Source organism: Temnothorax nylanderi, unplaced genomic scaffold, assembly GCF_030848795.1.
Source record: "Temnothorax nylanderi isolate EJ_2023f unplaced genomic scaffold, tnyl_v1.0 TNYL_tig0063_pilon, whole genome shotgun sequence".
Lineage (NCBI taxonomy): Eukaryota > Metazoa > Arthropoda > Insecta > Hymenoptera > Formicidae > Temnothorax > Temnothorax nylanderi.
This window is the reverse complement of record NW_027249125.1, coordinates 91393-105773: the sequence shown is the minus strand read 5'-3', so window position 1 is coordinate 105773 and position 14381 is coordinate 91393. Positions and strand designations below refer to the sequence as shown.

General features: G+C 40.7%; 2 protein-coding genes across 15 annotated transcripts in view; one reads left to right on the top strand and one right to left on the bottom strand.

Moving 5' to 3' along the window:
* The window catches only part of Ten-m (teneurin transmembrane protein Ten-m), a 515153-nt gene extending 506596 nt beyond the window's left edge, over positions 1-8557 (top strand). For all 13 annotated transcript variants that reach the window (XM_071707983.1, XM_071707972.1, XM_071707975.1 and 10 more), the window contains one exon: positions 112-8557. In XM_071707983.1, the coding sequence (XP_071564084.1) occupies positions 112-1600 (1489 nt within the window). In that variant the 3' untranslated portion in view covers positions 1601-8557. The remainder of the gene's footprint in view (positions 1-111) is intronic.
* LOC139773518 (E3 ubiquitin ligase Rnf121) lies at positions 8249-13224 on the bottom strand. 2 transcript variants are annotated; one of them, XM_071707999.1, is made up of 8 exons: positions 13070-13224; positions 12792-12826; positions 12514-12655; positions 12281-12435; positions 11975-12203; positions 11668-11903; positions 11458-11574; positions 8249-9280 (listed from the first exon to the last, which is right to left on the bottom strand). In XM_071707999.1, the coding sequence occupies exons 1-8, from the start codon at positions 13103-13105 to the stop codon at positions 9226-9228; spliced, it is 1005 nt and encodes a 334-aa protein (XP_071564100.1). In that variant the 5' UTR covers positions 13106-13224; the 3' UTR covers positions 8249-9225. The 2 variants fall into 2 exon arrangements, with proteins under 2 accessions (XP_071564100.1, XP_071564101.1); XM_071708000.1 differs by lacking the exon at positions 8249-9280 and having other exon boundaries at positions 9792-11574.
* Positions 13225-14381: the final 1157 nt, after the last annotated feature.

Here is a 14381-nt window from a genome sequence, read left to right as displayed (position 1 = left end):
GCATATGAAAATCTGTTCTTTTTGGAGTAAATTTTGGTGAAAGCTATTTTGTGGAATACCGATTGAAAAATGTTTTAATAAATGATGTGCGATATTCTTTCTTTTCTTCAGATACAACTCGCGCGGCCAGCTGATTCATGCGTCGGAGCACAAGAAATTCCAGATCTGGTACTTCTACGATGACCGTGGCCGACTGGTGTCCATGAACGACGACCGAGAGAACATCACTCAATTCTTCTACGCGAATCCAAAGACTCCGGATCTGATAACGCACGTGCACTTCCCGAAATCGTCCAAGACGTTCCGATTCCTCTATGACTCGCGCGATTTCCTGATGACCGTGGAGACGTCCGAGCAACGCTTCTACGTCGCGACGGACCAAAATGGCTCGCCTCTCGCTCTCTTCGACACTAACGGCAATCTTATCAAAGAGATGCGGCGCACTCCTTTCGGCAAGATTATTAAGGACACCAATCCGGACTTCTATCTGCCCATCGATTTCCACGGAGGTCTCTTTGATCCCAACACCAAGTTGATCTACCTGAACAAGAGACTCTACGATCCGACTGTCGGACAATGGATGACGCCAGCTTGGGAACAGATGGCCAATGAACTCACCACACCGACCGACATTTTCATCTATCGCTTCCGCAATAACGATCCGGTCAACTTTAAGCAGAATGTCGAATACATGACAGATTTGGGAAGCTGGCTAAAGCTCTACGGCTACGACATCTCGATGATGCTCGGTTCCGAGTACACGAAGCAAATGGTGTATCAGCCGAGCGCGACCGTCACATCCCCGCAACTGACTCCGGACTTCGGCGTGATGTCCGGCCTGCAGTGCATCGTGAATCGCGTGCAAGAGAAGTTCTCTGACCTCGGTTTCGTTCCCAAACCTTTGTTGAAGTTGGAACCGAAAACGAGGAACCTCCTACCGCGAGTGGCACATCGTCGAGCGGTCTTCGGCGAGGGTATCCTGGTATCGCGCGTCGGCGGTCGAGCTCTTGTGAGCGTGGTGGACGGTGTGAACAGCGTGGTGCAGGACGTGGTGACGTCAGTATTCAACAACTCGTACTTCCTGCCGTTACACTTCAGCGTGCACGACCAGGACGTCTTCTACTTCGTCAAGGACAACGCGCTGAAGATCCGCGACGACATGGAGGAGCTCCATCGACTCGGCAGCATGTTCAATGTGTCCACGCACGAGACGACGGAGCACGGTGCGGGCACGTGGAAGGAGCTGAGGCTTCACAATCCGGACGCGGCCGTGGTGATCAAGTACGGGGCCGATCCCGAGCAGGAACGACACCGTATTCTGAAACACGCGCACAAACGAGCGGTCGAGAGAGCCTGGGAGATCGAGAAGCAGTTGGTGATAGCCGGTTTCCAGGGTAGGGGCGACTGGTCGAAGGAGGAGAAGGATGAATTGATCAGCCGCGGCACGGTCGACGGCTATGAGGGCGTCGACATCCACAGCGTGCACAGGTATCCCCAGCTCGCCGACGATCCCGGTAACGTCGCGTTTACCCGCGACACCAAGAGGAAGAGGCGGAAGAGCGGCAACAGGCGCAACAGGACTCACAGGCACGACTCGTGATTCGAGGACACTACGACGCGAGTTTGGAGTATAACTTGGGACTTGATTCGCGCGTGAATCCGAGTACTACGAAATGGGAGAGAAAGAGAGCAACGCGTTAATGGAAAATCCTGCCGCCGCGTGTCGTAAAATTGCAATTTAGCGCGAGCGGCCGGCGACGTCGCACTTTTTCTCTCCTCGATCCTTCTCTCGGCCTCTTCTCCCCGCGCTCGTCGTCGAGACGCGATGATCTACCACGAGCGACCACGGATGCGTCCCGTGTCCGGATGCAAACCTACCCCCGTCGATGTGCCATAAGCGCGTCCACGCGATCGCGATCTATCCTAGATTCCTAGATCGATCAATCGTGCGTGCGAAGACGGCGGGTGTGGGTGACGGATCGCGAAGTGTCAAAATTAAGCTAGTCGCATTATTAACGAAATGAAGAATATAAAGCTTGTTACACATGGTGATTAGTTTATAGAGAAGACAGAGGGACACGAGGAAGAGGGAGGGAGAGAAGGAGAGGTGGCGAAAATCGAGGTATTATAGGGACGAAGAGATGCGTGCGTGTGAACTTTCAAAGTGCCGTCCGCGACGAAAATCCGTTAGTGTTTTCGCGAAAAGGAGGGTGGGTGGGGAGTATGGAGTGTGTCTTGGACTTTTTCGGATCGTCGGTCGAATACAGCGTGCCGATGTCATTCAATAGGGTCTACAAGACACGCGTAAGCACGCACGCGGGAGCGAAGGTATCTCGAGGTATCGTCGCGTCGAGGTCGGAAGATGCGGGGCGAGAGGATAATTTTCAATACAAAAAGATGCGCCGACGTTCTCCGAACGTCCAGTTATCTGGCACTCAGTTCGGGATGCTCTCACCTCGCATCTCTGATTGGGACGTATCCGCCCCGCGGGGGTGGATACATCTGAACAAACTGTCCGTGGACGTCGCCGTAGATCGCGTCGCGAGACGCTATAGGAAAAGCGAGAGAAAGAGAGAGAAAGAGAGAGATTGAAAGGGAACGAAAGAGAGAAAGAGAGAGAGAGATTGAGAGAGAGAGAGAGAGAGAAAGAGACAAAGGAGAGCAGATATACAGCAGATATTTTTAACAAGGCGCAAATTGGTGTACTAGATGCGAGACAAGCAATTGTAAATATAGCTACTCGAACTCTTAATGGTAAATGTAGATAAAATATCGTAATGTAACGCGCGAAAACGATCGTAAACTCAAGTGGAACTGTCGATACCGCTTTTTTATATGTATAGAAAGAAGAAAACATGACATACACACACACACACACATACGTACACACATGTAAAGATATAGGAACTTGTGCCCCCGTGATATGCTCGAACGCAAGAAATGGGGTAAAGTCGCGAAGTTATATCGGACGCGTCGCGATCTTTTCGATAAAAAAAGATTAATAAATAACACGAGAGATTCTGTCAGGAGAAAACGCGACGTTCGCGCGAAACGGACGGTTCGCGTTTAAATCTCGACCCAGGCCTACGCACGATTGACACACAAGTACACAAAGAAACACACTATCGCTTCAAATCGGCCGGATGCATAGCATGATCGGCAACGTTATCTCATTGATTTTGCTGGCACGTGCGAACGTGTAATTGAATGAGCCAAGTATAAATGTGACATCTAGAATCGAAATCTATCAAGGCCCTATAAGATCTATAAAAAATTCGGAATTCATTTTAAAAATATAATTTCTTTAATATTTAAAGTAAGAGTTCATGGAGTTTTTACAAGATTTTAAGCAAGTGAAGTGATACACTGATTTCCCAATAATAAAAGCAATAGTCAATGCGAAAGTTCTTGAAAAGTGGTATTAAAACAAATTGATATCAGAAAATGATCAAAAGTGACAGTGATCACTTTTATCGTTTCAGAATTGTTGCACTGCCCCACTTATCAATTATCCCCAATTATCTGATTTGAGTTTGATAGATAGATTTCAAACTTGATGAATTTTGATCGTGACTGCCTGAGCGAATCTACCGATTTGTCGTAGACAACGTAGACACGTGTAAATAGTATCGTATCACGTAAACGTGTAAGAACTATTGCGACGTGATATCGTCACGTAATAAAAAATGACGTGACGCGACGTGACGAGACGAGCGACAGTCGTAACGGGATGCGTCGAAGTAATAATGTCCAGAAGAAATAATAATATAATGAAAATAAATAATAATATACGATAACGATAAGTAATAAGAATAATAAATAGAGTAATAATAATAATGGGAAAAAAAACGATAATATATTACCATTATACGGAAAAATGCCCCGCCTATCTTTCTACTAAAAATGAGAAATTATTTTTTGAATTGTGTCGTCGAAGAAGTCCTATGTAACCGTGTGTATGTGGGATCGCCCTGTGGAAAAAAGAACCTCACCCCCCGCGCTCCGCCGAAGAGAGCATCCCCGGAAAAAAAATAGTTGGATTAACAAGAATCGATTCAAGTTATAAATTCCTAATCCTCAAAATATAGGGGATTGGTTTTGCGATGATTGAATTCTTTTTCTATATACCTTAATACGTGTCCATTCAATTCTCATCGGGAAGAAAAAAGAAATTAGAAACATTCACGAAACGTTTGAAACGTGAAATTTTTCCTTATTAATTTTTCCTTACGGGATTAAATTCCACATCGGTGCTTTTTCTCTTTTCAGTTAAGTTGTACCGAGCCCGACCTCTTATAACGCAATTTTAAGACAAATCTCCCTGGCTTCGAAGATCAAATATTTCGCCGAAATAAATTTCTTTCGATTCATCTTAATTCACCTATCTTTTACAGGGCACAACCTTAGCCCCTCCTCTCTATAACTGATATAGCTGAACTCGTCGGTGTTTATCAATATTGGGTAAATAAGGGAAAAAAAAAGTAAAAAGTGTAGAAGTCTGTGGTTCGGGTCGAATGAAGTAACCGACTAATAGAAAGTAAAGAATGCAAAAAAAAAACGAAATATAACGCATAATATATATATAAATATATAGGAGTACACGGTGAGCCAACGTGCGAGCCAACGCAGCTCCACCACGTTGTGTTCCGCGTAGACGATATATATTAAAAGGAGAAAAAAAAATAAAAATACATAATCATAACTACAAACGTACGTATTAGTTGACGTGGGGTTTAGCGAACGGTTAAGGGAGTGTGCTAGTGGACCTTACAAGTAACATCGCTGTACATATCTCTGTTGTGTATAGCCGACAACACGCCACTGTTCCGCGAAAGTAGTCTTCACGTCCTCGCATCATGAAAGATTTTTCTACCACGAAATCGCAAGGGATTTTAGCGACGGGGCCTCATTGATTTGCAACACTTAATTTTCACACACGACCATACACATTTTTAATCCTGCGTCATTTTTTCCAGATCAAAGTTACGAAAATTCTGGCTTGTCCATATCACTCTCGCACGCATCGCCTTTATAAAGAAATAGATAAATTGATAGGAACCATTGTATGTTTTATATTGTAAAGACGACTAACAGACACGCCGCTGGGATTTTTGCTGTTTCGCGACACGTTCTGTCTAAACGTCTTGAATTTGATAGATTTATTTCGGCTTCTTCGAAGGGGAGCCCGAGGCTGGACGAGGCATATCGATCTGTGATTCATTCCATATGTCAAACCGTCGGCGCAGAGGCAAAATTTTATTTTCCTCCGTATAAATAGAGTAAGGGCGAGAATTCAGTAAGCTTTGACGCGGAAAATTGCTCAGCCATCAAAGCCTCGGGAAACCCGGCTTCAAGTACACAGGCTCGCCTACATTAACTCCTCGAAACCGTAGTTAAATTGCTTCGGAGCGATTTTCCTCGACATTAGTGTAATCTCGAGCAAGTCATTTTCATTGTCGCTCCGGGACGTATACGTTGAACTGACATTCATGTGAGATGTAAAATTATTTGCTCAAGATTATAAAAATACGGCGGTGGAGAGCATAGTTTTTCGACCCCCTCGGTAACTAAAGGGTTCAGCTTCATCCAATTCAGCAACGGAGAACATTGTACGAGAGTGCGTTTTTACTCGTTAATATCATTTCCAGGATGTTAACTTCCGTATGTTAACTTGAGAGGAAACAATTTGATTTTTATCATGGAAAACTGAAAAGTCTCAAAATTCTTGTACGGTCATTGTCGATGTAAAGCGGATATCTTTAAAGTAAATAAATGAGATCGCCTCTCCAACAATGTTCTCGGGCGTGACCTTGGATGATGCGGGTCCCTTCGATATCTGACAATCTCCTCGGCTCCGGCGAGCTCGAGGGGACGCTATCCCGTAGCGCTTTGTTACTGAGTTGCCCATTGACACGCCGTTATCCGACACGCGCGCATTGTCGTTCGTAGAGAAGCTCAGCATGCGGCAGCGGCTTCCCGGCGTGGCGGCCGGGCGGTCGTTGCAAGCGGTTTTCTATGTGTGCTCGTCTACTTGCAAAAAAAAAACGATACGTAAAAAACGGGAGAGAGAAAAAGAAACAGAAAACGATACGATATGTTTAGGAAAAGAAGAAGTCCTGTACTCGAGTTAACTTTACGCTTAGCGCATATTTCCTTCGAGCGTAGGAGCCGCCTGGATGAGTTCCGGTCCCCCATCGGTTTTTTCCTCGGCGCTTTTGTTCATGAACCCCACAAAGCGGACGTGTCCCGGCAACGATTTGTCCGACCGAATTCACTTTTTTATAATAGAACAATCGGACACGTTATTATTGTAATTTATTACTGTAATTTATAAGAAAGACGTGGATTCTAAAGAGAAAAATTGGAGCATTCAGCTTCGTGTTTAATAATTCTGACGTAAAATATAGTTTTGCGAGAGACCTCGACGAAACCACACACTCGCGTTCACTGTTAAATATTAAAGGATGAAATTTAATATACCTTGTTAAATAACATTTTGTTATTTTTAACTACCATGTGTGTCGAAATTTATTATTATAACGCAAAACGGTATTATTTCAACTCCATTAGTTCAGTTAAATTAACATTATTTTAGTTGAATTAACGACATATTGAGTAGGAGCAGTGGCGATTTTATAGGAATGATTGAAAATGACTCAAATTGAGTACAATTGGCTATGAATTTAACAGTGTTTGCTAAAAGCGCGATTTTGCTTCTTCGATTCCCAATGTTTTCAAACGGATCCGAGAAAATCTCCGAATTTACGCCGGGAGATTCTCGAGAAACCCGATGATACATGTTCATACCCGAATGCGAATCCCAAATACCTCGTGAGCGACATTGCGGAATCGAAGGCGATCGAGGGAAGAAAAGAAAACCGGGGGAGAGCGCGGGATTCCCGGCGCGGCTCGTCGCAGGAGGGTGCAAAATTTATTATTGTTACGCCGGATCGCGGTCGGCGAAGCTCGATCGACACCGCGACTAAGGAAAAGAAAAGCAATACTTCGTAACTATCGTGTATGTCTTTGGACGCCGCCGAAAGTCCGGCGGTAGAACGAGGGACGACGATAAATATGTCAAAAGTGAGGAGAGCGTGAGGAAGGATGCGTGAGAAGTTAAAAGAGAGCGCATGAGAGAAAGAGATATATATAAATTAATATATATATATATATAAATATATAAATATGCGAGTTGCGTTATAACGATAGTTATTGCGAGGGGAAATGAAGGAAATCGTGCGCTTTTTTTTTATATACATATATATAAATATATATATAATGTATACAGGCGAGCCGCGAGAGATACCGTTCGTCGAACGTGCTCGTCGCGCTTCTTTCTATACGCCACCGAGAAATTTGCGGCGGTCGCGTGATATTTCGTTTTGTACATATATAATACGATCGATAAAGAATGATATATCGTTCCGTTCCGTTGACGATGGAGCGCTTCTCGTGGCCCCGCGAGCACGGAGTTACCCCGCGATACTTCGGATACGGTAAACGCATTTAAAGGACTACAGAATCATCATAAGCCTCATCTAGATCGCGTGTCGTGCACGTTGCAATCATTTTTCACGCACGTGACTCGACGCGTGTCACCGTATCCAAGAATCACCGAAAGGTCCAAACAGAGAGCTCCAGTTGCGAGAATTATCCTAGGCTTTTAACGTACCTCGTGCTCGACTTATATGTTTATTTCTATGAATGCAGATTAACTTTAATCTCGGTTTAACTTATTTTCTATCTTCTTTTTTTAAACCAAAAAATTAGAAAAAGATAGAGAGTAAGTTAAATCGAGATCAAAGTTGATCTACATTTGTAGAAAACGGATATTAATCACCTTACCGTATCCGAAGCGTCGCGCGGAGCCTCCGTTGTCGCTCGCGAGCGGCGAGATGAAGAAGAGAGCTGCTACGTAAAAAGAGGAAAAGCCACAATCGTACGCGACATTGATGTTGTTAATTAGGGTACCTACAATTATCCGTAGCGATGGTAGTTTCGTACACCCGTGCCCGCAAAAAGAAAAGAAGGAATCATCTCACCGTAGCGACCTTTATACTTTCATATAAGGACGACGGTCAATTTATACGCAGAAGAGAGGAAACGGAGGAAGTGAAAAATTTTACTGGCATCTATTCTTGGCATTGGCGTGACGGTGAACGCCGCTCGGGTACCGGCACCCGGAATCATCGCGAGGGACTCGAACGGCGAACCGGCGATCACCGACACGGCCGATACACCACGCTCGCCCGTTCGTCTGTACTTTATTTTTCCGTGTTTTTTTTTTTCGTAAACTTGTACATATTAATTGCGATCATTATGTAAATACTCCCGAACACACACACACGTAAAACACGCGCGTGCGTGCCCGCGCGCGCAAGGTTTATTTTAAAGATTACATCGTGAGATATACATACGCATACATGTATATGTACGCACACATATGTATGTATACGTATATATAAATATATTTACCATGTAATGATATTTAACAATAAGGTAACATATATTCTATACTCTTACACGCTAAGTACTCAATAAATATATCTATAAAATTTCCCCGTGTTTGTGAATGTCTGCCCCTGGACCCATCCCGACGATCCCGTCGTATCGTGGCGTCTGAACCATCCAAACAAAGCCAAAGACTACGTCTCGAGTTAACGTTAACACCTCTCTGTTCATCGGATCCGTTGAAGGGTATTCATCGTTAAATGTGTTCTCACCCCCCCTGGCCTCTGTTACATCATCCCCCACTTCATTCTCCCGCCGCGTCACCACCCACAAAAATGTTCGCGAATGACTCTTAGATTAGGTTTATAAACAAATAAAACAATATATATGTATATAAATATAGATACGAATTATATATATATATGATACTCTCGCGACGGGTCCGACACGGTCTGACAAGTACCTATGGATACGTGATGTGATGAAAGTTGTTTTTCTATCGATAATAACGAGAAAGTTAATTAAAGTCTTTTAGTAACATCACTGACAAGTTGTTATCATTATCTCTCTCTTTCTCTCTCTTTCTTACTGTGCCCACACACATACACGCACACATATATACACAGCTATCTTGAACTCTATGCGCGTCCAACGAGATCACATCCTCCCTCAGATCTGCTACCTCTTACAATTAGTGAGAGACTTCGAGTGTGTAAATAGGAACTTATCGGTGCTAGCAGAGAAACTATATAACAATACAGCGTGCGGTAGTCGTTAATCCGTTACACCGAGTGTTTTTTCATGCTGATCCTCCTTCGTATCTGTTACTCTGTAAAAATTATGAGAAGAAAAAGATAATCGCAGATTCACTCATAACTCTTACGTGTAAGCTATAAACTATATTAATTGTGCTCAGGGAAAATTGCTACGTCGCTTACGGGAAACAAAGATACACGTTAACTCTGCCATTATTAAAGAGAGCCCGGCCTCTTTAATATTTATATTACTTTCGTCAATCTTTAGTACTTCAATTGCGAGAAAATGTCTTTTCGTCTTATCTAATCAACCTCAAAATATCTTAAATTTATTACAAGTAATTATCAGGATTGCGCTGGTTCTTCTACTTTTTTAAATTATTTCTAGCCATGGGAGAGTTAACAATGGTTCAAAATAGATTTAAGATAAGTAGAGATACGCGTTTCACATTATTTCAATTTAAATTATTACATATACTATAGGTTTATTTTCTTGGAAATTCAAAGACCGAATTTTTTTCTTCTACAAAAACAAGGACTAACAAAGACGCAATATAGAGGAATTGAATATCACAGCTAAGTATATCGTTTTATACATAATTTTATTGCAAAAAACGTGTTCTTGACAGTGGCTTTATTCTTTACAAATGGTTGTATTATACACTATTTTCTGTGTAGAAACAATATGAAAAAGATACATGTTACATTCCCCTTAATACTGTTACTATACAGTCGAATGTAATCCAATATATTAACAGATTTCACAATTGCCCAGTTCAAAAGAAACAGAACGAAAAGTCACAATTATTTATTGTCGAGAATGTAACATATATCAGATACTTTTCTCCCTTAGAACGATCTTAAAAAAAGAAATATTATAAATAATAATTAATATTACATTTTAAAAACATCTTTCAATGATTAGAGCGACTAGCAACAGAGTTAAGTGCAACTATATTACAACAATGGATTTATATATATTTATTACAATAGTCTGATCTCCATTTTTTGAATGCTGCGAAACTTGTGGCGTTTAGAAAAATGTTATTACACGTAAATGTTTTATTATAGAAAACACAAATTAGTAGAACAGTGAATTTTCGAAGAATGCTTGTACAATAAAATTTGCTGAAATTATTCTCTAATCAAACGAAAAGTGGTATTTTTAAATAATGGATAAATATTTCTCTAATGATCACAAATAATTTTTATTTCATCAATAGAATACTCTTCTGATTTGCATCTCACAATTGCAAAACATTAATCAGAGAATGTCATTAAAACAACTTAAAAGAAGATATGTACAATTCATGTCGACTATTTAATGTAACCTAATATTTTTTTACATAAACTATATTATAATATGAACATTTTGTGAACAGCAGTCATATACGAAATATATACATGCATTCTTTACTTTCTAGTAACTGCATATCTTTTGATAAAGCAAATATTGGAAGCAACACCCACTATGGGCTTAGGAATGTTGGAATGTTTTGTTATTAGTAGGAAGTTATTAGAACACATTTGCAAGAAATATAAATAACAAATTAATGAATAGAAATTCAATACGTTAATATAACCTGATATTTAACTGCTAAAACTGTTGAGACAGATTAATTAGTTTAAATATTAAAGATAATGGTACAATGATTTAATCCTTCTCATGTCTTTTATTATTCACGCAACAACTGTTTTCCAAAACAGTCATTTTTAATATGCGTACAAAGAATCTTTAGAGGAATACAAAAATCTCACCACATAACTGATCGTTTCTTATGTTAATCACACAATGATTTATTTAATATGTGGTATGTTTTTTCAGATATATATTTACATGACATCCAGTTCACACATTCATTGAGCTTTAATATTTTTGTAATACATTATGAAAAAGACTTTTATTTCATATAACAAATTTTTGTCTTGTATTTCTTTGATTAAAGAAATGTTTACGTGTTAATCGTGAGATTTCTTTCAACTCTACTTTCACGGAGACAAATATATATCTTTCAGGATAATGAACTGTGGTATTATTTAACATTTAGACACGAGTAGGATTATTGATTTTTCTGGCATTACATATTTCCTATCTAATATTTTTTTATGAGTAACAAAAATAATAACAGCATATACAAAAATACAAACACAGTATTGATCAGAGGACTAAGTTAATCATTTTCTTTAGCGTGGCAATAATAACAATGATGCATGTGAGAGCAGTTGGTTTTCACCCGACATTGTTACTTACTCAAGGCCCAGAGACCAATTGATACCTTGAACTAGAAACAAAATCAACGGTTGCCAAGCAACCAGCCACCTTAACCAATCCAGCAACTGGCCGTATAAAACGTGCGGCTGTGTCCAACTGTATTTTTCATTAAGGCATTTAACAGATATATATCGGCATAAAATCGTCATTAGTTAAATTCTCGTATTAAATTATGAATACAAAGGATACGGATTGCGGATAATTTTCGATAAGTCAACTTTCTCTTTGCAATAAGGGCAAGTCTGTTTTTTCCCTACAATGCACCAGCCCCTAATGCAAAATTCGTGGAAAACGTGGTCGCAAGTAAGCTTGTACGTATTTTCGATTACACCCTCCTCACGTACGGAAACTAGAAGTTTATTTCCGCATACTGCGCAAACATTTGGCTCCAAAACCCTGGTCGGGATACTGTCTGGGGTATAATACTGAAAATCATATTAAACGTTATAAAATTATGTACAACGCGATAATTTAACGTCTAATATGATACGCATACCCCGATGTGCGACGCCATCGTGTCGGCGCACATTTCAGCAACGTCCCTTCCTAATACTCCAAAGTAAAGACCGTAAAATATGAACAACATGCCCCAATCTATCCAAATGTGAGTCTTAACATCGAACACGATATTTAGACCAACCAATGTAAATATAACTAAAAGATATCCGATTATACCCAGCCCGTAGCTGAGCTTATAAATAAAATAAAACCATTTGTACACTAATCTGCAAAGGAATAAATTATCTGTCATTATTTTATGATTAATTGTCGATCTGCGTTACTAAAAATTACTCAGCATTACCTAGGCGTGGTACCTTCTATTGGTCTCTGAATGGCTTTCCTTACTACTAGACCCGTTATACACGAAGATAAAAGCCATAAAAATATAAATCTCCACCAGTGGTTCTTCAAGCTAATTCCAAATGGAATAATCCACATGGCTACTAATGTTACAAGCTGCAAAAACGAAATATTGTATTAATATATAGTTCCTCTGATATTTGCGTTATAAAGAAGACAAATATCTTATTCCACCTGGTATGATTTAAAGTGCCTCTTCTTCCACTCAACCAGTACAATCTGTGCTACCGTTACCGTTATCAGCAATATAAGCAGCATTTCTGCGTGCATAGATTCGTGACCTCGATGCTGTTCGTGCATCTCTTTGTGCTGCGCCCTGAAAAAAATTGATTTACTACAAGTTCCATTATATCTTCCCACGTGCTAATCGTGGACGTTGTAAGTAAAAAAAAAAAAAAAATGAGAAAAGGTGTTTGTTGTAATTGTAAGACTACAATAGACTTGTAACTTGCCTCCATTTTTCCTCTGGAGTCAATTCTGCTTCGCTCTAAAAGTAAAAAGCATTACAATTAGAATATAAAAAAATTTTTCTCAATGAAACGATCGTGTACAATCGTTAACAACAAGCTTTTATACCCAAAGCAAGGGTACTGTCTGTCAAAACTGTTGCAAGTCAGCACAATTATATGCATGGAGCAACATGACTCTCGTTCGGGAGGTTATGTTTTGATGACGCGTACCATTTTTACATTTTGTCAAATAATGAAAACCTGTAAAATTACGCACGTACTTTATTTGGTACTTGATGCAATTGCTGTATATCCATCGTGAATCGCCGTATCGCATTAACGCACAGAGAAATATGTGTTAAACTGATATAAGACGGACACCGCGTTGCAGGCACATACCGTTATGGCTTCTGCACACAGGACGCGGAAAGGTTTGCCGCGCGGCAAGAAGCATCGCGGTAGCCAATCAACGTGTTGTTTTTCCGTAAGAACCAAAAGTTTATTGGCTACCGCGTCGCTTCTTGCCGCGCGGCAAGTCTTTCCGCGTCCTGTGTGCAGAAGCCATTAGCAGTGCCGCACATTCGCTGAATGACCGGCATTTGTGTTATCTGCATTATCATGAAGAGATTTTTTAAATTTCAGTCAAATATTAGCTCTTCCGCGATTATATTTCACCTGACGTTCTCTCGACGCTCCGCCGACTTCTGAGAGTTCGAATTTTCGCAGTTCGAGTTCTTGAATATGAAATTTCAGAACTTTTCGAAATCACAATTGTTAAGATATTTAATAATGTCTATCTATTATAATTTCTTGATATATTGTTCAAGAATTTAATTTTGACAAATCTCTCAAGTCCTATGCTGCGTTCCCATTCACGCGTCGCGTCATTCGTCGCAACCAATCAAAACATCTTATTTTATTACATTATTTGTGACGGGATGTTTAGATTGGTTAACGACAGACGACGCGACGCGCGACGCGTATAGTGGGAACGCAGCCCTAGAAATTCTCGGAATTGCAATTCTCAAGATGTTAAATAATATCACCTCTTATCTAATTGTATTATAATATTTCTAATGCTTTGCGTTTAAGATTTTCGCAGTTCTCAAGATTTTGGACTTTATTCAGAAATTCTTGAAAATTTAGTAAGTGCTGCTTCTTCGCTAATTATATTTCCTCGATACTTTGCCGATTTTCAATCATTCAAAGTTTCGCGGTTCGCAAAAATAAAAGAAAACCATCTAATTACGAACAGTTAGCCGATAAATTAGTGACAGTCGGTAAAACCAAACTTAATTTATTTTTTAAATGTATTATCAGTTCTCACATCGTTCATTGTTACAAAAAATGTTTCCATTTTGACTGTTCATTGTTTTGAGGTCAGTGTATCTAATTTGAAAAGAAAAAGCGTTAGCGAGACATCTCGGAGATCGAACAAGGAATTCAAATCGCGCGCGGTTTCGGCGGCGCGTACGCGCTCGGTGATACGCTGGCGAGTCCGGCCAATGAGCGCGCCTCGTACACTGCCGCCAACGCTCGGCTCTCCCCGGCGCCTAAGCCACGCCCAGTGCTACGAGGCCCCGCGGAGAGGGT

Bases quoted from the DNA above. Each gene is read 5' to 3' on its own strand.
- LOC139773518 (XM_071707999.1), bottom strand. From the start codon at position 13,105: ATGGATATACAGCAATTGCATCAAGTACCAAATAAA. The intron at 12,656-12,791 runs GCAAGTTACAAG...AATTTTTTTCAG, and splicing joins ACTCCAGAGGAAAAATGGAG to GGCGCAGCACAAAGAGATGC. The intron at 12,204-12,280 runs GTAATGCTGAGT...ATTCCTTTGCAG, and splicing joins ATAGAAGGTACCACGCCTAG to ATTAGTGTACAAATGGTTTT.